We start from the raw sequence: 24,807 nt of genomic DNA on the forward strand, positions 1-24,807 counted from the left end.
ACGAAGCAATGGACGCTTCGTGTTACCCTTAAGGGGTGTTGTATAATGCGGGCATGCGACGACGAGCAAGGGAGCTCGTCGCCCGTGCGGCACGAATGCAATGAGCAAGGGCGTAGTGCACGAGCGCAAGGCAGCAGCCCTACCTTGTGTCGTGTGCCACGAGCAATGAACGGATGGGCATGGGCGAGAGGCGAGCCAAGGCAGTCGCGTGTGGGCAGCAAGCGAGCTGCGCCACAGCGCGCGCTGCCTCGCACAAACAGCGCGCAGCCTCGTGCGCAGCGAGCGCAAGCTCGCGTGCCACGAGCGCTGCGCACAGCATCACTCGCGCGCACCAGCGAGCGATCTCGCGCGCCAGCGAGCGATGGCTCGCGCGCACCAGCGAGCGATCTCGCGCGCCAGCGAGCGATGGCTCGCGCGCACCAGCGCGCGATCTCGCGCGCCAGCGAGCGATGGCTCGCGCGCACCAGCGAGCGATGCAGCGCCCCAGCGAGCGATGGCTCGCGCGCACCAGCGAGCGATCTCGCGCACCAGCGAGCGCGGTAACGCGCGCGCGCTGCGAGCGATAGCTCGCGTGCGGTGGGCGCTGTGCGGAGGCTTGCGTATGGGACAGCAGCAGCTATGCAACGAGCGCATGGGCTGCACATGGCCAGCAATGGCTGTGTGCGTACGGCCCATGGGCGTGCAACGCGTAGGGTGTTTGCGTTTCGATTAGATCGTTTTGAATGTTTAATTTGAAAATTTCAGTTCACGTAATTTTAATTAATTTTAAAATTAATAATTTGAATTAATTTCTTGGATTTTAAATTTTGAATATTATAATTATAATAAATGGAATTTATTCTAATTATTTTACTAAAATTAAAATCATGAATTAATTTAAATGCGACTGAAATTAAATTAAATTTTTGGATTCAATTATAAATTTATATGAGCTTTAAATTTTAATTAAATTTGTATGTTTCCGGTTAGACTAGAAATACAATTTTATGTTTAAAATTAGTAAAGCATATGAATTTATTGGTTTGAGTGGGAGTGCTTTTTAGTCATAAACTCTTGATTAGGTCTACAAATCCTTAAGGTTAAAACAACTCGATTAGAATTAATAAGGACTGAATAATTGGTAGATTATTGGTGCCCTTGATTAATTGCTGCAAATGTTTACGTGATGCATAATGTGTTTTACTAACCAGCTATGTGGGCCATTCATGATAATGAATGGGTGAATGGTATATATTGTATATGTACTGTTTTGCAGGTTATGAAGTGACTAGTATGGCCCAAATAGGATAGAAAATATGGTCTGCGTACCATTAATTTGAATGTAATTGGTCTAAAGTACCAAAGTTGTTTTTCAATTCAAATATGGTCTGCGTACCATCAAATAGTTGTAATTAGTTATAACTTATCCTATTTGAAGAAAATGGTGCCTCCCACGGAGATTTTCAAGACGGACTTTGAAGTCAAAGCTTCAAGATGAAGTCGGGCCATACTAGATCACAAATATCTTATGCATGTTTTAAGTTATTTATTGCTTTAAATATGTCTTAAAATGCATGAGATCAAAAGCTTGATTATGTTGCATGATTAAGGATTTTAGTTCACTTAAAATCTAACCAACATAGTAAGAGCCTTAAGTTCCAAACTTAAAAATTGAGTTAAAAGGTGCCATGCCAAAATATACACTTGCTTGGATATCCTTTACATCAATCTAGTAATAGTTTTCGCTCAGCGAGGTGTTACTTATTGGTCCTAAAGGGGCAAGGTACACAAATAATTGTGAGTACATGTTAGTTTTGGTGAAACTCAACGATATAAGTAAGGAGTCCTTTTATGTCGTGGCAAATTCGATAGGTTTACCTAATAAGTTCTTAGACGTACCTATCAACCAAGAATAGTTTCTAGACTATTAGCAAAAGGCTTTTGCTTACCTAAGATGTTCTAGGATTAAGTCGACAAACTGTGCTTAGTTCTTCAATGATTTTAGGATCTTGGAATCATTTTATTCACACCTGCCGGAACACATAACTTGAATAAAATGCTTAATAAACATTGAATTATGCATGTATGCTAGAATTTAAGTTTATTAAGAGAAACTGTGAATGGTTATTTATTTGTTTATTCTTTTCAATTGTAGTTTTTAATATGGCAAACAACAATTCATTCAACATTCGATCAATTCTCGAAAAGGAGAAGTTGAACGGGAAAAACTTCCTTGACTGGCAAAGGAACTTGCAAATAGTTCTTATGCAGGAAGAAAAGGAGTATGTCCTAGATGAGGCGATGCCCGAAGCTCCAGGCGACGGGATCACTCAGGCAGCCCTCAATCGTTGGATTGATGCCAACAAGGATGTGAAATGTCTAATGCTCGCCACCATGAGTGCGGATCTGCAGAAAACGTTCATCAACTCAGATGCTTTCACAATCATCAGTGAGTTGAAGAACATGTTCCAAGATCTGGCTCGAGTCGAAAGATTCGAGACTCATAGGCAAATTCTTGAGACCAAGCTTAAGAAAGGCGAGCCCGTAAGTCCACATGTTCTCAAAATGATTGGACTCATTGAGAATATGAGTCGGCTGGATCAGCAATTTTCTCAGGAAATGGCTATAGACACCATCCTCCATTCTCTTCATAGCGGGTATGATCAGTTCAAACTGAACTACAGTATGAATAGTCTGGACAAAACGCTCACTGAGCTTCACGGTATGCTGAAGACCGCTGAAAAGACGCTCAAAAGTGATAAGCAGGATGTGCTTATGGTGCGTGGGGGCAAGTTCAAGAAATCTGGAAAGAAGAGGAATGCTAAGAAAGGTGGCAACAAGGCCAGCCCAACTAAGCAAACTGGCGCCAAATCTGCAAAGAGGAAGGTCAGTCAACCCACTTCTGAATCCGAATGCTTCTACTGCAAGAAGAAGGGGCATTGGAAGAGAGATTGCTTGAAGCTAAAGGAAGATCAGAAGAACGGAACAGTCGTTCCATCTTCAGGTATTTTCGTTATAGACTGTATACTTGCTAATTCAACTTCTTGGGTATTAGATACAGGTTGTGGCTCACACTTATGTTCCAATCCACAGGGACTAAGAAGAAGTAGAAAGTTAAGCAAGGGAGAAGTCGACCTACGAGTGGGAAATGGAGCACGGATTGCTGCATTAGCCGTAGGAACTTACTATTTGTCGTTGCCCTCCGGGCTAGTTTTGGAACTGGAAGAATGTTTCCATGTTCCAAGTCTTACTAAAAACATCATTTCAGTTTCTTGCTTAGATGCTAAGGGATTTTCCTTTATAATAAAAGACAATAGTTGTTCGTTTTATTTTAAAGAGATGTTTTATGGATCTGCTAGATTAGTCAATGGACTTTATTTATTAGATCACGACAAACAAGTATATAACATAAATACCAAAAAGGCCAAAAAGGATGATTCAGATCTCACCTATCTGTGGCATTGTCGATTAGGCCATATAAACTTGAAACGCTTAGAAAGACTTCAAAGGGAAGGAATTCTAGAACCATTTGACTTAGAGGATTATGGTAAATGCGAATCATGTTTACTTGGCAAAATGACAAAGCAACCTTTCTCTAAAGTTGGAGAAAGAGCAAATGGACTATTGGGTTTAATCCATACAGATGTATGTGGACCAATGAGTACAAATGCTAGAGGTGGTTTCAGCTACTTTATCACTTTCACTGATGACTTCAGTAGGTATGGTTATGTCTACCTAATGAAGCATAAGTCTGAATCCTTTGACAAATTCAAGGAATTTCAGAGTGAAGTAGAGAATCAATTAGGCAAGAAGATCAAGGCACTGCGGTCTGATAGAGGCGGTGAATATCTGAGCTATGAATTTGATGACCATCTGAAAGAATGTGGAATTCTATCAGAATTGACTCCTCCTGGAACACCACAATGGAACGGTGTGTCAGAACGGAGGAACAGAACCTTGCTAGACATGGTCAGGTCAATGATGGGTCAGGCCGAACTTCCATTAGAATTTTGGGGACATGCACTAAATACAGCTGCACTCACTATAAATAGAGCTCCGTCTAAAGCTGTCGAAAAGACTCCATACGAATTATGGTTTGGAAAGCCTCCAAATGTGTCTTTTCTTAAGATTTGGGGATGTGAAGTATACGTCAAACGATTAATTTCAGACAAACTTCATCCAAAATCTGACAAATGTATCCTTGTGGGCTATCCAAAGGAAACAAAGGGGTATTACTTCTACAATACATCTGAGAACAAAGTGTTTGTTGCTCAAGATGGTGTCTTTTTGGAGAAGGATCACATTTCCAAAATGACAAGTGGGAGAAAAGTAGACCTCGAAGAAATTCGAGTCGAACAACAAACTCTAGAGAATGCTCAAGATGACATTCAGGATGAAACTCAGAGATCTTTAGAAGAATCTGGTGAGAATCATGGTCAATCTAGAAATGTTACCCCGCGTAGATCGCAAAGATATAGATCTCAACCGGAAAGGTACTTAGGTATTTTGACGAACGAGAGCTATGACGTTCTATTACTTGAAAGTGATGAACCTGCGACTTACAAGCAAGCTATGACGAGCCCTAGCTCCAAGCAATGGCAAGAAGCCATGCAATCTGAATTAGACTCCATGTCTGAAAACCAAGTATGGGATTTGGTCGATTTGCCAGATGGCTACCAAGCCATTGGAAGCAAATGGGTTTTCAAACTGAAAAAGGACAAGGATGGAAAACTTGAAGTTTTCAAAGCTAGATTGGTTGCAAAAGGTTACAGGCAAGTCCACGGTGTGGATTACGATGAAACCTTTTCACCAGTTGCAATGCTAAAGTCTATTCGAATAATGTTAGCAATCGCTGCATATTACGATTACGAAATATGGCAGATGGATGTCAAAACTGCTTTCTTAAACGGCGTTTTAACAGAAACTGTGTTTATGACACAGCCTGAAGGTTTTGAGGATCCAAAGAATGCTAAAAAGGTATGCAAGCTAAAGAAATCAATCTACGGATTGAAGCAGGCATCCAGGAGCTGGAATATACGTTTTGATGAAGCGGTCAGTGACTTTGGTTTCATCAAGAACGCGGACGAAACTTGTGTATACAAGAAGGTCAGTGGGAGCAAAATTGCTTTCCTAGTATTATATGTCGACGACATATTGCTTATCGGAAATGACATTCCTATGTTGAACTCTGTCAAGATTTGGCTTGGGAAATGTTTTTCGATGAAGGATCTAGGGGAAGCACAGTACATATTGGGCATCAAGATTTACAGAGATAGATCTAAAAAGATGATTGGACTTAGTCAAAGCACTTATATCAATAAGGTGCTTGATAGGTTCAAGATGGCGGACTCCAAGCGAGGCTACCTACCCATGTCTCATGGAATGACTCTAAGCAAGACTCAGTGCCCAAAAACACTTGATGAGCGTAGACGAATGAATGGGATTCCATATGCATCATTGATTGGTTCAATAATGTATGCTATGATATGTACACGCCCGGATGTTGCGTACGCACTCAGTGCTACGAGCAGATACCAGTCAGACCCAGGAGAGGCACATTGGACTGCTGCCAAGAATATTCTGAAGTACCTGAAAAGGCACAAAGATGACTTCCTGGTCTATGGTGGAGATGATGAATTAATTGTTAAAGGCTATACGGACGCAAGTTTCCAAACCGACAAAGATGATTTCAGATCACAGTCTGGGTTTGTCTTCTGCCTCAACGGAGGAGCAGTAAGCTGGAAAAGTGCTAAGCAAAGCACCATTGCGGATTCTACAACTGAAGCGGAGTACATTGCTGCACATGAAGCAGCAAAGGAAGCTATATGGCTAAGGAAGTTCATAGGAGAACTTGGTGTAGTCCCCTCCATTAAAGGACCAATAGCCCTGTATTGTGATAATAACGGAGCTATTGCACAGGCAAAAGAGCCTAGACACCACCAGAGAGTCAAGCATGTACTTCGTAGATTTCACCTTCTACGAGAGTTCGTTGAAAGAAAAGAAGTCGAGATAAGCAAAATTGGAACTGATGACAACATATCAGATCCATTAACTAAACCTCTGCCGCAAGCGAAGCACAACTCGCACACTGCAGCTATGGGAATCAAGCATATTGGAGAATGGCTTTGATGTCTCTGTTTAATGTTTTAAAGTTTTAGAGTTTAAATCTTTGTAAAACATTATTGGTTAATCATTCACAATAAATGAAAGGAATTCATTTTTCCATTTAATTTGTGGTTTATTAAATGATGAGTCCCTTCAACTTGACGATATATTCAAGATAGACTGTCAGGACCAGTCCTGTGACTAAGAAATGTCTATCAAGTGAACTTGAATGTCAAAGGTTGAAAATGGTCCCTAATCGGAGTTTTCTATAAAATTGGACGCATAGAAAACGTTAGACGATTAGAATGCAAGATGACTAGTAGTTCTGTTTCTTGAACTATGTGGACATGGCAATGTCATAATCATTTGCATAGATACTTACTTTGGGAAGACTAGTATCGGACAAGACCTATGAAACTTTACTGTAAGAGATGAAAGTCTGTCATAAGTAAATTTCATTAAATTATTAGACACTAAATCCTCAATACCTGAGTGATTTGAGATTACTTGTTTGAGAACTGGTTGCTTTGACGTTGACCAACCGTCGCACCGTAAAAGGAGGCTATAAAGGCAACGCTCAGGTAATCACCTATCAAACGAAGTCTAATCTCAAGATCGCAAGATTGGGATTGTCCTCCCATAAATCGGGATGAGATGCTTAAAAGTTGTACAAGGCCACTCGGAGAGCTAGAAACTGTAAAATGCATGGCCGTGCTCGGATGAATCATAGGCTATGATTATCTGTTTATTTGATCAGTTGAACTCTGAAACCGAGGAACACCTCTGGACATAATAAGGATGACAACTCTTACCTTATGTTCAAGAGCAAGCATCGAGCGACAAAGGAATTAGGAAATGCACACTTGTCCCTAAGGACAAGTGGGAGACTGAAGGAAATAATGCCCTTGGTCCAAGTATGCATTCTATGTTAAGTCTAATAAATGCGGTTCAGTATTAATTAACAAGTTAATAATTCAGTGAGATCAAGTGAGCTGAATGCCTAGCTAGAGGCCGCTTCAGTTCAAGTGGAATTAATGATATTAATCCACAGCTTACTCTTGACTGAACCCGTAGGGTCACACAAATAGTACGTAAACGGATCAAGTATTTAATGGCATTAAATACTCCATCTATGAATATTCGGAACCGACGGATCTTGGTTTCAGTGGGAGCTAAGATCGTCACAGGCAAGAAATGAATACTCCGGAAACGATGATATTGCCGGAAACGGAAATATGGATCGTATCGGAAATATGAATATTATCCAAGTCGTAGATGTTGCCGGAAACGGAAACATGGTACGTATCGGAAAATATTATTGGAAATGGAAATATTACCAGAATCGGAAATATTGCCGGAAACGGAAGTATTGTCAGAATCGGAAATATTGCCGGAATCGGAAAATAATTCCGGAAACGGAAATATTAAATATTTGTTCGAAACGGAAATTAATTCCGGAATCGGAAATATTAAATATTGTTCGTATCGGAAATAGATTCCGGAAATGGAAATTTAATCGGAAGCATATCGTACGAATTAGCATCGGACGAGGCCTGCCGGACGAAGGCCCAGCACGAAGCCAGGCCGTCGCCCAGCAAGCACGCACAAACCCAGCGCGCGCCAAGGCCACGGATGCGTGGGCCTTGCTGCGTGGGCTACAGCTCGCACGCATGGGCAGTCCTTGTGGCTGCCGTGTGTGTGTGAGTTTGAGCTCATGCGAGATTCCTGAATCTGCAAGAGTCAGTGTATGATTAAATGTCTATTCCTATTGGATAAATTGATTAAGTAGAATTCATGTAGAATTCTAATTCCAATTAATTCGCATCCTACTAGGATTACGATTCCTTTTCCATAACTCTATAAATAAAGGCCTAGGGGTCATAATTTATACACAAGTTTTTAAGTATTCAAAAGTGAGTTTTTGAGAGAAAATCAAACACACATCTTGCTCAAAAGTGCCGAATTTTCTGAGTACCTTAAGGGCGATTCTAGTTGATCAATCTTAAGGCGGATCCGGACGTGCTGTGGACTTTCTACGGAGGGACGACACTTGGAGTCCTAAAAGACTTGTTCTTGTTCGGTTCGGGCGCAGCTAGGAAGGCACGCAACAAAGAGTATGCATCTAACTATGCTAAATGATTATGTGTAAATAATATGTTTCCTGGGTTAATGGTTGTTTCCGCATGATTTATGTGAATGTCATATGTATCATAACCTAACAAATATAATTTAATATTTTTAAATGCATTCTGATTTTATTACTTCTTTTTTGTGCTCTTATGTCCAGCACCTTCTCCGAAGGAACTACAAGACCTACAACACTTGAAGGATAGCCACAACTTTAGAATGTTTATGCGGCAGGTTTTGTACTGTCTTGGTCCTTTTCAAGCTGGTAAGTTGGTGACTCTTGCCGGACATGCACCGAACGTTGAAAATATGTTCCAGGAGGAGAGGTTCAACTACATGGTTCAAAATGGTGATATTGGGAACATTCCTGTTAATGACAAAGGGGAACGTCTAATTAGTCTAGCAGAAGTTGATGACCAAATTGTCAAGGTGGAACCTGTGGATTTTACTGAAGAGAATATGGGCTGCAAAAGGATCAAGAAAATTGATTTCGTGGATTTGACGGATGAATGAAATATGATTTCCAAATCCTAACTTTTGTATTGATAGACTTACGAGTCCACTAAATCTTACTCCGTTCCCGAAGAAAAATTTGATATAAAACTACGTTTTAACTTTATTCTTTCGTTCAATATGTTTATTTTATTTATGATCTCGTTAAAGGTTAAATGATCCTTTATAAGCATACTCAGACTTAATAGATAAAAAATGACTCCCTGCTAGCAGTATTTTTCTATCTTAATTGGTGATGGATATTAAATTTTTGTGCTATAAAATATGTAAACAATTTTTATTATTAACACACATATTACAAATCTCGCTTGCAGAATTACACGCTACGTAGGATCAACATAACCATATGCACAACGTATTACTTATTGTAGACCATTATTGTAGAGCAAATATGAATACACAATTAGTGTATACGATTCAAATAATCTTTTAAACTACTAATACAAATTTCCTATGTAGACGATTATTCTAGAGAAAATCAATGTTATATTTCCAATATATTATATATTTGATAGTAGGGACATTAAATATTCTCGTAGTCCCGATAAAAGTAACAAGTTACCAAAAATCTCCTTTGGAGTATTTATACTATGACGCTAGGAGTAAAGTAGATTCAATTTCCCGCTTTCTTTATCACTTAAATGATCTCGTAAAAGAGTTGTTAACACTTTATAGAATAGTAAATGTTTTATTTTTTCCTTTTAAATAATCGTGGTGGCAAGTGATCCTTAGATAGTAAATCTTTACCACTTAAATGATTCGTCTAAAATGACCCCTAAGACAACTTAGATTATCTTAAAAATGTTACAATTTACGCATATTTTTTTCCCATATATTTTACTTGATTTTCATTCAAAATACTTTACTTTTAATTTACGCACATATTTTACTTGAATTTCGAGTAATCGTAGCAAAGTTTATGAAACAAGATCAACATTTCATCGAACAATTTAAAATTACGAATTAATTAACTTACAATATACGGGGTCACTGCATATATCCAACCATACGGAGAGAAAAAAAAAATATCCTTTGGTGATCGGTAGATACTTTATGATATCGTTATGTTTTTTCTATAATCATTTGCAATCATAAAAAAATGTAGTACGGGCTTACAACGTATTTATACCACACAACCAATTTTATATTTCCAATGTAACTTTTTGATTAAGGGGACCAATAAATTATCTAATAATTCCCATAAATTTAACGAGTTCCCAACAATCAATCATGTTTACTTGAAAAAATATATTCATGTTTATTTGATAAAATACATCAATTTTTATGACTCTTTATTAACTAAAATGATTCCATGAAAGATTTGTTAACATTCGCAACATATATTTTGTATCTACTTAGATTGATATAATTTCACAACACTTTTTTTATTTTCCATTGTATTATTTTTTTGCGTAGCGTATCGTTACTCATTTAGGTTAAAGTAAATAAAATATACGGTTATTATAAATTGGGACACACTTTAGTTTCTTTAGGACATTTTCCATGTATTATTTGTCATTTGTCAATATCAAATTGGGTTTATGAGAAACATGTCTTATCGGCTTATCTTTAAAAAGGATGAGATTATAACGATACAAAATAATTTAATATTTATTTAATAATATAAAATAATAATTCGTTGTTACTAATGACTGGGGATAATAACTATTGTGTTAGTCCCCATAAATATTACGGCGGGACATAACATGAAGTAGTGGCGGGAAAAAAAAGAACATATATTATTCATATTGATATTATATATAGGAAAATGATACCTAAAATTATCTATTAATGATTTTTTGCTCTAATAATTATATGTGTGGCGGGAATGGAGGTTATATTATCATATTTCCCGCCATTTTTATAGGACATATATATGTATGGAATGTTAGCTCAATGCTCTAAGCTCATCATAACTAGCTCTATTAAGAATCAAACATTGTATACTATCAAACACTTGATATCGTTCACAAAACATGGAGGAGAGGCCACAAAAAAAGTTGAAACCCTCTCATGAAGGTCATGAGTTTGAAGCTTGGGATCAGGTTTTTGACCACGAAAATTTTCCACAGATTGATGGAAACGAAATGGAACCTTATAATCCATACAATGATGAGTATGGAGATTGGGATGAGATTTTTGAGCCTTATTATCCAAACCATGATGAGTTTGGAGCTAAGGGCCAGATTTTTGAGCAAAATTTTGTTCCAAAGATTGATGAAAATGAAGTGGAACCTTATTATCCAAACCATGATGAGTTTGGAGCTTGGGACCAGATTTTTGAACAAGAAATTTTTCCAAAGATTGAAGGTATATGTGACATATTAAACTTACAGTCATTGAACAAGAGATGGCTTGGTATTGTAGGTGAGAGAGTTCACAAGAATAAAGATGTGAACTAGAGTCAGCTGGAGAAGGTTTGTTCTAGGCCTACAGATATCTGCATGGTACTCCACCAAAGTTTCCAAGAGTTTGAAGGGTGTGAGTTTTGTGGGTGGCGTATACACGACCGTAGAAACACCTTCAATTTAGGCGTTGAGTATTTTGTCCATACACATGGAGGTCAGGTCCGTGAGTCGGATGAAACATGGCCATGGAGGGACGCTTTGCGTTTCGAGCAGATGTTGAGGAAGACTAACCAGATCAAAAACCCGAATGGATTCTCGTTCATGTAGTGGTTGGATTTATACCTAAGTGTCATGCATGTCTTAATTTTCGTTTTCGTCGTTTTTGTTAATGACTTTTTGTTACAGAAGTATATATCAAGTAGTATTGGAGTATGATACAAACACTAAGTATTAGTGTTTGCGTGGGATTTAAGTAAATCATAAGATATACTTCTGTAACACTTTTGAATCTTTTTAGTATCATAACCTTATCAAAGGGTATTTATCCATTAAAAAGGATCATCCGAAATTATGTTTCATTTTGAAGCCATTTTTTTTTTGGCTTTATAATTAGTACGGAGTACATTTAAAAAGCCTTGTATAATTATTCATTAGTTTCTTATTTTTTTTTATATGAATCAAATTGTCTTACGGTATGAGATGTGCAGTAGCAGATAAGATGCGGAAGAGTTAAATATCATAAAAATACATAAATTTAAAGAGATAAAACGAGATGAACATAATTAATAGATAAAAACACAACTGTCTCTTACAATCCAAGGCTAGTGATCCAAAATAATCCATATAATTGAAAAAAGGCCGACAGAAATGGATTCTGGAAAGTTCCAAATGGCAAAATGAACGAAGTAGGATGCATAGATAGATATATTCTGGAAAAGTAACATCAACAAACCATTTCGAAGAAGTAATCAGTTCCTCAGTTTTGTAAAGTAATGCCTCTCAGGCCATGAGTTGTAGATCATTCTTTTTTTCATGCCTCCATGAGTGTTGACAAGGAAATCACGCCCCTTCTTCATTGCATCGAACCTTAAGGGAACAGACCAAGTGCAGATCTCGCACTCTGACATGGCATGTAGGTTTTCATGGCGTTCACCACACGGGAGGGTGTTCTTACAACATAACGATTCTAAGTCGCTCCAGTCAACTCCTTCATTTGCATGGATTTTGTCACCAGCAAGATCGCAACATCTCTTCTCCAACTGGAGACATTTCAGAAGATCAAAAATCCTCGTTATTTTAGGAAATATGTGTTCATAAAAAATGCAATCCCACGCTCCAAACTCATCGTGGTTTGGAAAATAAGGTTCCTTTTCTATATTGACAATTTTATCAATGGGTTCAGAATTCGCCATTGTATGTGTTATGGATTATGTTTTGTTTTTCTTTTTTCTCAAAGGGAAGAAAAGGTTACACTTTTGTTTGTAAATTTGAATAGGTTTAATTTTGAAGCTTAATCGACATTTATAGGACGACAAAATGATTTTCAAGAGCGGTCTATAATTATGACAACGTCAATATTTCTATCGATTAAAATTCCAACAAATTTATTTTAACGTTCAGAATAGACAATGAAGAAAAATTATTTAAGTATCACAATAATTTACATAGTATCATATTATCAGTAAGGTTCAAAGTAGATACAAATTAATTATATTAATTATGATAATTTATTTTATAGTATCTTATTAACAATAAAATAGAATCCTTTGTTTTTAAGATACAATCGTCTACATTAATTCTGTTATAGTTTCAATGACAACGTCTACGTAGTATCCAATGTGTATTTATAGATTATCCTATTAACATTAATTTAATATTCAAATAGTATTTGATATAGTATATTCAAGTTTAATAATTGTATTTAAAATATTTTTTTGATAATCAGAGTATCCTTTGTTATTAATGTAGAATTTTGAATGACCAGATGAAAATGATACTACCTTAGGGTTAAGAATTTGGAACGACCAGATAAAATTACTTTGGGCTTCTGATGGTCCCATATATATAGATTACCATCTCTGATAAAAAATAAAATATTCTCCAACTTAGTGAAATACATCGAACATGAAACCCTTCGTTTTACCTCCTTCCCAATCTAGAACATTGGGAGAAATTTTTGAGGATGAGATTATTCCGAAGGCCAACGGAATATATGAACTCATGATAATTGAGATGCTTAATAAGAAAAATATGTGTTACGTGAGGGATAAAATTCATTTCAGCAGAGGTTCGGTGGACTGGAGTAGGATGGCGCTCATTCGGCCTAGAGCTCGTTGTGACATAATCCACGACACCATAGAAGAAGCGGGAACGTGTGCACGTTGTTGGTGGGCTGGGCAATTGAGTAGGAATATCTACAACGACGGTGTCGGCTATGGTGATCAAAATCGAGATGGTCAATCTTGGTCCTGGAGGGTTTGTTTGCCGGAGGGACATAAATTTAATATGAATTGACATGTTCTTATTTTAACTAGTTTTTGTTTTTATGAATCATTTTCCATTTTGGTTTCATTAGTTGCAATATCTTTTCAATTTATAAGAGAATATAATCTCTTCAATTAACGAGATAATATAATCGTTTCTGTTTATAGTTCATTTCCGTTAACAACGCCTTTTCTTAGTTTAAATTTGCTGGGCTGAACACCAAATCAGACCGATTACTATTCACGTTTAATATTCATGTTTAATATGATATTCAATAAACTTAAAGCTACTATTCGCGTCAAGAATAAAAAACGCTTACTATTCATATTTAATATGATATTCAATAAACTTAAAGCTACTATTCGCCTCAAGAATCAAAAACAAAACTTATAGCTTTACTGTTCTCGTGCTTGTTATGTTGAACTGATATATTTTTACACTATTCTGTGTGATTGGTAGTTTAATTTGTTGTATGATACCATATTAACAAAATATGATCTTATAACATCATATAATACCTTCAAAAAAAAAAAGTTTGTAATGAAGTATAGTACACGTATTTTGTAGTTTTGTAAAAGAGACAAATATTGTATTAAAGAAAAAAAATTAAAAGATAATATAAAAAACACAATAATTTAACTACAGTCACTGCATAAAAAAATCCGCCTACTTTTAAATCGATCAGTACATTAGTTTATGGGATCATTCTTTTTAAAAGAATCTGTATTTGAAGTGCCAAATTAATTTGTATTGCAAATTAGACGTGCTGATACCCCTTTGTCATATTGGTTAGTTGAACGCTTCCTAAAGTTCATAAAACACCAAGTTTCGAATCCTAACAAGAACTTAGGATTTTTTTTTTTTAATATCACATTTTTATGAGATCAATATTTACATAAAGAAATCAAATACATTTTCTATGTTTTTTTCCCTATCTAAATATTGTTTGATCCTTTTGAAAACAAAAAGGATTTTACGTAAAATATTCCCCTCCAAAAAATTCGTGCAACTTTGATCAAAATAAAAATAGTTTCAAACGTGCATATAATTTTTTTTTTTTTTTATATCACATATTTTTGGGATCAATATTTACATCAAGAAATCAAAATCGATAAAACCACAATCATTATGGCTTTTATTTATCCGATGTACTACAAACCCTTTCCAAGAAACTAAAATCATGTTGTATTTTTTTAAATCGATCAGTACATTAGTTTATGGGATCATTCTTTTTAAAAGAATCCGTTATTAAGTCAAATAAATTTGTATTGCAAATTAGACGTGCTGATACCCCTTTATCATATTGGTTACTTGAACAGTTGAACGCTTCCTAAACTTCATGAAACACTGGGTTTCGAATCCTATAAGACCTTAGGATTTTGTTTTTTTAATGTTTTTTTCCTATCTAATTATTGTTTGATCCTTTTAAAACAAAAAAGATTTTACGAATTTTACGTAAAATTCGTGCAACTTTGATCAAAATTAAAATAGTTTCAAACGTGCATATAATTTATTTATTACCACTATTTCCCATATGAAGTTTAAACGTCACATTAAACACTGCCCCCCACTTATAAATAAAATTCATAATTATGGGATCAAAATGTTAAAATTTGACCTTAGAATTTTTTTTGTCATGTTATCACATGTTATGGGATCAATATATTTTCATAACTAAATATTTTTTGATCCCTTTAAAACATAATAGATTTTAGTTAAAATATACCCCTCCAAAAAATTCGTACATGAACGATCAAAATTCAAATAGTTCAAACGTATATATAATTTATTAACACTATTTCCCAAGAAGTAGTTTAAACGTCACATTGTCCCTATATAAATATAATTCATGATAAAATTTCAAACTTCATCTTGGGGTTTTAGAGTACTGTAAAATTTTCTCTCCTTGCCGTGAAGTACTAGCTGCCACAAGGCCCACAACGATAGAACCGACGACAACTTTTTCTGGCGTATACTTCCGGCTTCCATTGCTGGGTGAGAACTGTAACATTTTAATAACTTATTAATGTTAATTAGATATTATTATCATTTTTTATATTGCGATTTTGATTTAATAGACGTAATTTGAATGATGTGAAAATTGTTCATTAAGGTGATGAATCGATATTTTCGTAAAGTAATATTATGGTGCCTATTATTTTATGTACTTTTTTGTAAGCCATAAGATTATATTGTCAATTCATGACTATCTTACACCTTATCTTACAATCACCACAGTGAAATGAAGACTGATTCCCACATTTCACGCAAAGATGTGAATATAGACCTAAATGAAGTGTTAGATGATATGGCAGAGCTTCGTTTGCGTGGAGAGACATCAAACCAAGCCGTGCATGATAACGCACTGGAGAATCAGTTTAATGATGACAATGTAACTAAAAATTTCAATATAGACCTAAATGAATGTGTGGAGGAGACCATTGAGTTGTCTTCAAGTGATGTGGTGGAAAAGGGCGAGGAGCTTCGTACATATGATGTTGTGGAGGAGGCTGAGGTGGACGAGGAGGCCATTGAGTTGTCTTCAAATGATGTGGTGGAACAGGGCGAGGAGGCTCAGGAGGATGAGGTGGCTCAGGAGGATGAGGAGGCTCAGGAGGATGAGGAGCCATCCGTAAACCATGTTGATAAAATCCCAACTGTGGGGATGTCCTTTACTTCGGGCAATGAATTTGCTGATTACTGCCATAAGTATGCGTATAATAAAGGTTTTGAGTTCTCTGTGAGATCAAGTTCATTAATACATGAGTACCGTGAAGAAGGAGTTAACAAAAAGGGGGTAGGGGATAAAGAGCCCATGTATCATATGATGAGAAGGATTCGATTTATTTGTAACAAAGGAGCCCCGAAAAGGGGGGAAAGAACTAAAGTTACGGGGTGTAAGGTGTTTGTAGATGCGCGGCTAGAGAATGACATGATGGTAATCAAGCATTGTGATTTGTCTCACAATCATGATCTTTATCCGGATCACACCCGGCTAATGGCGAACTATCGATGTATTGATGAACAATCTTTTCAAAAGATGGTTCTGAATGATGCAGCTGGGATATCTTTGAATAAGAGCTTTAACTCGCTTGTGATTGGGAGTGGAGGACATGCAAATGTATCATACAATCACCGCGACCTGAGAAATGCAGTGAACTTGGAACGTAGGCGTACCATTTTTGGAGGTGATGCAGCTGCTGTTGAAGCACACTTTAAGAAAATGCATGAATTCAATAAAGACTTCTACAGTGCAATCCAAACGGATAAAGAAGGGAAGCTCTTGAACGTTTTCTGGGCTGATGCAAGGTGCAGGGCACAATACAAAGATTTTGGAGATATTATCACATTTGATACAACTTTCCTATGCAACAGGTATGATACATGTATCCTACATGATATATATTTTTTGAAAAAACACCATTTTAACATTTACGGGATCATTAATGTTTTATAAACAGTTATAATTTTTATTTTTTTGAAAAAAAGTTGAACATAGCATCTGTATTTAAAAATACATTAGATTATCATTTATAGGATGATTTATGTTTATTAATTAAAATGGATTAAGTTTCAATTTATAGGATCTTATTAGTATCATTTATGTTTCATAAACTTCTTTTTCATTTAAAACACATCATATTTTATTTTAGAGGATCATTTGTATTTATTAAATATTGAACATAGCTTCTGTATTTAAAATACGAATGATTATCATTTATAGGATGATTTATGTTTATTATTGAAAATGGATTAAGTTATAATTTATAGGATCGTATTAGTATCATTTATGTTTCATAAACTTCTTTTTCATTTAAAACACATCATATTTTATGTTAGAGGATCATTTGTATTTAATAAATATTGAACGTAGCATCTGTATTTAAAATACATTAGATTATCATTTATAGGATATGTTTATTAATGAAAATGGATTAAGTTACAATTTATAGAATCGTGTTAGTATCATTTATGTTTCATAAACTAATTTGTCATTTAAAACACATCATATGTTAATTTAACGGATCATTTTATATTTACTAAACATTGACGTTGTTGATTGGATAAGTAACAACAATGATGCGAATAATATATCTTTTAACTTTATTTATCAGGTACAAAATGCCTTTTGCTCCTTTTATTGGTTGCAATCATCACGGCTCATCAATCGTCCTTGGTGCTGCCCTAATAACCTACGAGGATGCATAATCATTTGTTTGGGTATTCGAACAATGGCTGCAGTGTATGGGAAAACCCCCAATGGGCATCATCACCGATCAGTGTAAGGCTATTGGAAAGGCAGTCCAGACTGCATTTCCTGGTGTGCCGCATAGGTTATGTGTTTGGCATATTATGCAGAATGCAAGCAGAAACTTGGGCAAATATTCGAGCTGGAAAGAAATAGATAAAGATTTTCAAGTAGTCGTGCACGACACACTGACCATCGAAGAATTTGATGATGCATGGAAATCCATGGTTACGAAATTTGGGTTACAGAACGACAAATGGATAAATGAAACTTATCGTATTCGGGCCAGTTGGGCCCCTGGTTATTGGCGGAGCTCATTTTGGGCTGGAATGTCATCATCACAAAGGAGTGAAGGAATGAACCGCTTTTTCAAAACATATGTAGGCTTAAACACGTGTTTGATACAATTCATGAAGCAATTTGAGGCAGCTCTTAGAGGAAAAGTGGAAGAGGAAAAGAAGTTACATCTCGACTCACAAAATAAACCATATACTTATAACAACACCCTAATTGCGGAGGTAGTGTTCTGCAAGGCATACACCAATACAAAGTTTAAAGAGGTGAGGGGTGAGGTGATGGGTCTGACGCACACAAATATTGTGAGTACTGGCCGTGACGGCACAAAAATCTTATATGATGCGGTGGAGAAGATCCCAATCCCCGTACATAAAGCAAAGCAGAAGACTTTTCAGGTTACCATTGACAAAGAAATGGGTGAGTTTACTTGCTCATGTATGCTTTTTGAGTTTCGGGGAATTTTGTGCAGGCACATCATTCGTGCGATTCATTGTGAGGATGTCAACTCTATACCTGATAAGTACATTTTGACTAGATGGAGGAAAAACGTAGTTAGGGATTACGAGAGTATCAAGGTTGAGTATTATGACCCAAATGACTCAACCCAAGTGAAAAACAGTAGGGAGGTAGCAAAACGGAACAACTACATTTCTACGTTGGCACTGCACAACAGTGAGACACTCTCGATTTTTATGGAAGCCACTGAAAAAATGCGTGAGAGTCTCGAAGATACAATTGGTATTAAGAGGACTGATGGTGATGATTTTATGGACTGGTGGGACCCTTCGAGTAAGAGGGTGTTTGGCCGCCGTAGGATAAGGCCAAAGGAAAACAATAAACAACACCTCGAACGCTCCGCAGTGCCAGTTGAAGGGGCCAGTAAAGATCCGATAGACCAAAGAGGCAAAGGTAGGGCTCAAGAGAAAAGGAAAAAGCACCCTGCTGAGAAAAAAACAAGGAAAAGGCGAAAAAATGTTGTGCACGACACAGACGAGGATATGGATGAGGTATGATCTTTTAATTCCATTCGTTAGACTACACCTCAAATAAAGAAAATAAATTGTAGTCCATCAAAATAAATCATTCTAGTTTTTGCGATGTTACAATATTATATACATAATCTATTTATGCTAGCTAATTTTTTCATAGAAAAGGGTTTATGTTCTTCATTCTTGTTTTTAAAGATTAATTATTGTATATAAAGAATCTTTTTCTGTTATTATATGTATATATAGGGTTTATTTTATATTTTATACAAGTACGACGAGAATATTGTGGTACAAATACTAATACAAAGTATAGAAATCATAATATTGCATAACATATTATTCTGTTTTTTTGATTGAATTTTCTCTTTTGTGTTCGATTTTGCAAAGGAGAATGATGAGGCATTGCCAAATGGAGAACAAGGCCATGTTGATGCTGGTAGAAGTGCTGGTGTAACTGATTCTTACTACGGTGGATATCAATATTACGGCGGAAATTTTATCAATCCGGGATACAATCCTAACTTTTTCGCACCCAGCAGCAGTAATTATCGTCCGAATATATATCTGAACCAGCAACCACTTGGAAGAGGTTATCCCAACTTCAGCGTGAGGAATCCGCAACAGCTTTCACAGTCATACATGTCGCAAGGATCAAACCAATATTCAGCTATGCGTCCAGGCTTTTGACAATATTTACATTATCATGTTTTGATGTACTGGATATTTTAGTTGACAACTGCGTTTTGGAATCACCATTATCTAGCTATACCATTTTCCTTCTTTTGATTTTACAAGTGTTGTTGTGTTAGTTTTTATAATTTACATTATCATGTTTTGATGTACTGAATATTTTTGTTGACTACTGTGTTTTGGAATCACCATCATCTAGCTATATTATCATGATTGTTGTTTTAATAGGATCACTTTTATTAAGAAGTGATCAAATGTTGCAACTAATACGTCTTGTAGTCTTGTCACAATGGGCACCACAATGCTACCTAATTTTTCAGTTTATTTCCATGTGTTCCAAGCTTCCCTAAGGTAGCTTTTTTTTGTTGAAGGTATTATATGATGTTATAAGATCATATTTGTTAATATGGTATCATACAATAAATTACCAATCACACAGAATAGTGTAAAAATATATATGTTCCACATAACAAGCACAAGAACAGTAAAGCTATACGTTTTTTTTTATATATATTCTTGAGGCGAATAGTAGCTTTAAGTTTATTGAATATCATATTAAACCTGAATAGTAAGCGTTTTTTTAATTCTTGACGCGAATAGTAGCTTTAAGTTTATTGAATATCATATTAAACACGAAGGGTTTCATGTTCGATGTATTTCATTAAGTTGGAGAATATAGTTCGTGAAGGTGGTATCATTCCAAGCGTTCAATCTTCATGAACTTTTTTTTTAAAAAAAAAGGGTTAAGTGCGAATTAGTCAAAATATTTTATTTAAAAAAGATGTTTAAAAGTTTTTATCTTATAACTTTTTTAAAAAATCGGTTAACAAAATACAACATGATTTTAGTTTCTTTGAAAGGGTTTGTAGTACATAGGATAAATAAAAGCCATAATGATTGTGGTTTTATCGATTTTGATTTCGTCATGTAAATATTGATCCCATAAATATGTGATATAAAAAAAATTATATGAAAAAAATTCCTAATTTGAAATTTTATTATGAATTTTATTTATAAGTGGGGGGCAGTGAGAATAAATTATATGCACGTTTGAAACTATTTTCATTTTGATCAAAGTTGCACTAATTTTTTGGAGGGGTATATTCTACGTAAAATCTATTTTGTTTTAAAAGGATCAAACAATATTTAGATAGGGAAAAAAACGTAAAAAATGTATTTGATTTCTTTATGTAAATATTGATCCCATAAAACATGTGATATTAAAAAAAACAAAATCCTAAGGTCTTGTTAGGATTCGAACCTTGGTGTTCTATGAAGTTTAGGAAGTGTTCAAGTAACAATATGACAAAGGGGTATCAGCACGTCTAGTTTGCAATACAAATTAATTTGACCATTCAAATACGGATTCTTTTAAAAAGGATGATCCCATAAACTAGTGTACTGATTTTAAAAATAAAAAATTGCTCATGTTGCATGCATGGGTATCAACACGTCTATAGTTTAAACATAAATTCTTTTCATCTATTTAAAATTATGATTTTATTTGTTTTTTGATGTACTTAAAATTGGAGGTGATTCCACGACATCATAATTCATGTTAAAGTAGATGGTTTAAGTTGTTATCGTATTTTATGGAAGTATCATTGCAAAATCATCTGTTACGATGGCATTAGTACTTTAGAAAATTTTATAAGCGTTTTTATACAATAGGATTATTATGACCACACATTTTCCTATAATACAATACAATAATAAAATAAGTCGTGAAGGCTTGGCAAATGAATTAACTTCGCCACTTGAGTATTTACCACATGTTATAGATATGTTGAATTATGAACCCAAGTTCGATTCGTAATGCACAAAAAGGGGAACTGGGAGAAAATAGTTTTATTTTTATTTTGATTTATTTTGTTAATAATAAAATTTATATTTGAGGAGTTCATGTTTGAATTTGTGGGAGCATTACAAGTTTATACACAAACTTCTTATTAACTTCATTTGTTAATCCGTCATATAAAAATTTTCATAGCTTACTATGTTGTGCTGATACCCCCTGCTAAATTGGTTACTTAATCATCTCTTCACTACGGTAAACCCGTGTTCGATCCTACTGAATGGTTAAAAAAAAAATTCCTCTTTTTTTCTATCTGGTTTTTTTACTTCTGGTTTTATGTGAGAGAGTATATTTTATTCAAACTCTAAAATCAAAATACATTTGTGAGTATCTTTTATTCAATTTATAGAATCATAAACATAACTCATACGATTTCATGTAGCTTCAACATCCCATTGTCACTTAACTAAACAAAGCAGCCATTGTCACTAACAATTCATCATTTCCAGTTTCGAAAAGTCGAATAATAACACATTACATATCTAGTTCTCTTCTACACCTTCTTACACCCAGTATATCACAATTGAAACTAATTAAATCTTAATAAAACAAAATGAAACTCTCTTGGTAATTTCATCAAACATGTTATATGCATTATTAAACACATGGAAGTTTCACCTCATTGACATAGTTACAAGCTTCGAAAATGGCGGAAAATATAAAGATAAATAGAAATTCATAGTGGGAAGAATAATCACATAATTTGCATTCACTTTAGAAATAAAAACCAGAAATATTTTCTTTGCTTTGCAGTTCCTCTTCAAATGAAACATCGCCAAGTTCCTCTTCAAATGAAAACCAGAGGTGAAAAATGAAAGTTGAGGTGAAAGATGAAAGTTGAGGTGAAGAAGTGTTTTGGCGCAAAAATGAAAATGTGTAATTTGGCGCAAATACCTCCCGCTCAAGAGAACAGAATGGCGCAATTCACTGAAACTAATTGCCGCCCAATTTTTTTTTTTCACAAAGCTTTTCCCTCTCTTTTTTTAGTGGGATTTGTGAGGTGGCATAATTTAATAGGTGGTGTGCAAGATACCTTTGCACACCATGTGTATCCCTAGCCTTTTCCCGGAGTTATAGACAAATCAACTTTGAGTTTCCAAAGGCCCTGAATTACGTTATATAAATTGGAGTAGTACAAACTTTGGATTTGGTTATGACCATAGGAGTGATGATTATAAGATTGTTGCACTTGTTAACTGTGGTTCTTCTACAAGTGTTATGTCCTTATTGACAACCATTTAATCCATTGGGGAATTTATTTTCACAAACAGAAAAAATATCGGATTTGTTGTTTCAATCGTTGTAGAAATGGGAAGATGACATACCATTTCCAGACTTGAGTGGAAATGATAGTCCGACTTAACATGGTTAAATATCAGAGACAATAAGAGTGGACTACTCACCATTCTTCAACAAGGAAGACGAGATTTCAGGCGGTTTTGGCGCTTATACATGTAGTCCGAGTCTTGTTACTATCCCCAGCCCGGAGGTGATTCAGATATCATGGAAGCAGCAAAGTAATTAATTAAGTAGGACAAAATAAGAGGATTTCTAAACCTATAATGGGTTGCGTCCATATCGTACCAATACAAATATATTAGTACCGATAACACAAAATTGTTAAAAAGTACCAATACAAGTTATTTTTTGTGTATGGATACTAATATATTATGTGATTGCCACCCATGAGAAGACCCATTTATTACCACACTCGCATTTGGGTGTACAAACCGAATTCCGAGTAGCTCCAGACCCAACAAAGCTTTTTCCCTTACGAGATGCCATTAACCTTGAATTAAAAGCAAAAAAAAGTAAAAATTGAAGCTTGGCCATCAATTGCGATTTCTAAGGATCTGGGGAAGAAGAAGAAGAATAAATGTATAGGGGGACAAATAAAAGGAAAGTGGGGTTTTAAATGTCCCTCTCACACTTTTTATAACAGCCATAAGCCATGTCATCAATATGACCGGCTTTACCTGCTTCTTAATAGGGTGTATTATCAGTTAAACGAGTATAAAGGTTAGTTGGATTAATTTTGGAAAATGACTCAAATGTTGGATTATTAAAAGTAAATAATCCTCAAATTTATAGCTACAATTGATTTAAGCTACAAATTTTCAAATTGGTGGGCTACATACCTACATTATAGTTTCCCATAATATTTAATTTAACAATTTATTTATTTGGTCCAAAATAAATTATTCAATATCCAACATAAATATTTGATCATAATAAATTATAGCAAAACTATAATTTGGTGTAACGTAAATATGCTAACTCCGTAAAAGTATACTACGTAGTACTCTATTTTGGGTGTGTTTGGTTGTTAGAGGATTGAGAAAAAATTAGAGGATTCAACCAAATTAGAGGTTTGACCAACTTAATCCTCTAATGTAGGTGTTTAGTATTTAGCGGATTGGGATAGAGGATTGAGATGAATCCGCTAATTCCAAAAAAGTTGCTTGGATGAGCTTTTTGAGTTAGAGGATAGCATTGAATATCTAAAATTACAATTTTATCCCTTGCCTTCCCATTCACTCACACCTACCTTTTAAATTGCACTCTCACTCTCACCCCATAGTAGATCGAAGGCTAGTTTTTTTGTAATTGTTTTTGTCTGTCCCATTTTTTTCTTGTTTATTTTAATTCCTACTCCTCTTTAATTTCTTCTTGTTTTTTTTTCTCTTCTGTATTTATTTTCCATTTTTCTTGCTCATCCTTTGATTTATTTTAGTTTTCGCTCTTTTTTTTCCTCTTTTTTTTAGCTCTTCAGCCTTTTTTTCATTTTATATTTAAATTATGCATTTTATTCTCGTTTAATTTTCTCCTCTTTTTAATCTTCTTCTATTTTTTTCCTTGATTTAGTTAGTTTTTTTTTTATCTTTCTTGTTTTTTAAAAAAAGGTATTCTATATAATTTCAATTTTAGATGTGATTTAGTAGATATAAGTGAATGTTGTGTAATTTCTTGCACGAGGCATGTCGTTTGAGTAATAATGAGATAACAAAGGTCCGAAATGATATTACTCATAGTTTTATGGTAGGTAAAAGGACTACACATGCATCGACATCGTATTTCTTAAGCATTTTGTTTATTTGTTTGAATAGACAATTTTATTACAATTTCTTTTATGTCGTTAATTAGTTGTTCAAAACATTAGAAATAGAAAAA

General features: G+C 35.1%; 2 protein-coding genes across 2 annotated transcripts; both read left to right on the forward strand.

Annotated features, from left to right (window-relative positions):
* Nucleotides 1–15,798: 15,798 nt before the first annotated feature.
* On the forward strand, nt 15,799–17,765 carry LOC110780048 (protein FAR1-RELATED SEQUENCE 5-like). The gene is made up of 2 exons (XM_021984480.2): nt 15,799–16,931; nt 17,672–17,765. The coding sequence occupies exons 1-2, from the start codon at nt 15,799–15,801 to the stop codon at nt 17,763–17,765; spliced, it is 1,227 nt and encodes a 408-aa protein (XP_021840172.2).
* Nucleotides 17,766–17,816: 51 nt separating this feature from the next.
* Nucleotides 17,817–19,778, forward strand: LOC130470103 (protein FAR1-RELATED SEQUENCE 6-like). The gene is made up of 2 exons (XM_056839688.1): nt 17,817–19,109; nt 19,479–19,778. Exons 1-2 carry the CDS (start codon nt 17,817–17,819, stop codon nt 19,776–19,778), a joined length of 1,593 nt encoding a protein of 530 aa, XP_056695666.1.
* Nucleotides 19,779–24,807: the final 5,029 nt, after the last annotated feature.

This window comes from Spinacia oleracea, chromosome 3 (genome assembly GCF_020520425.1).
Source record: "Spinacia oleracea cultivar Varoflay chromosome 3, BTI_SOV_V1, whole genome shotgun sequence".
Lineage (NCBI taxonomy): Eukaryota > Viridiplantae > Streptophyta > Magnoliopsida > Caryophyllales > Amaranthaceae > Spinacia > Spinacia oleracea.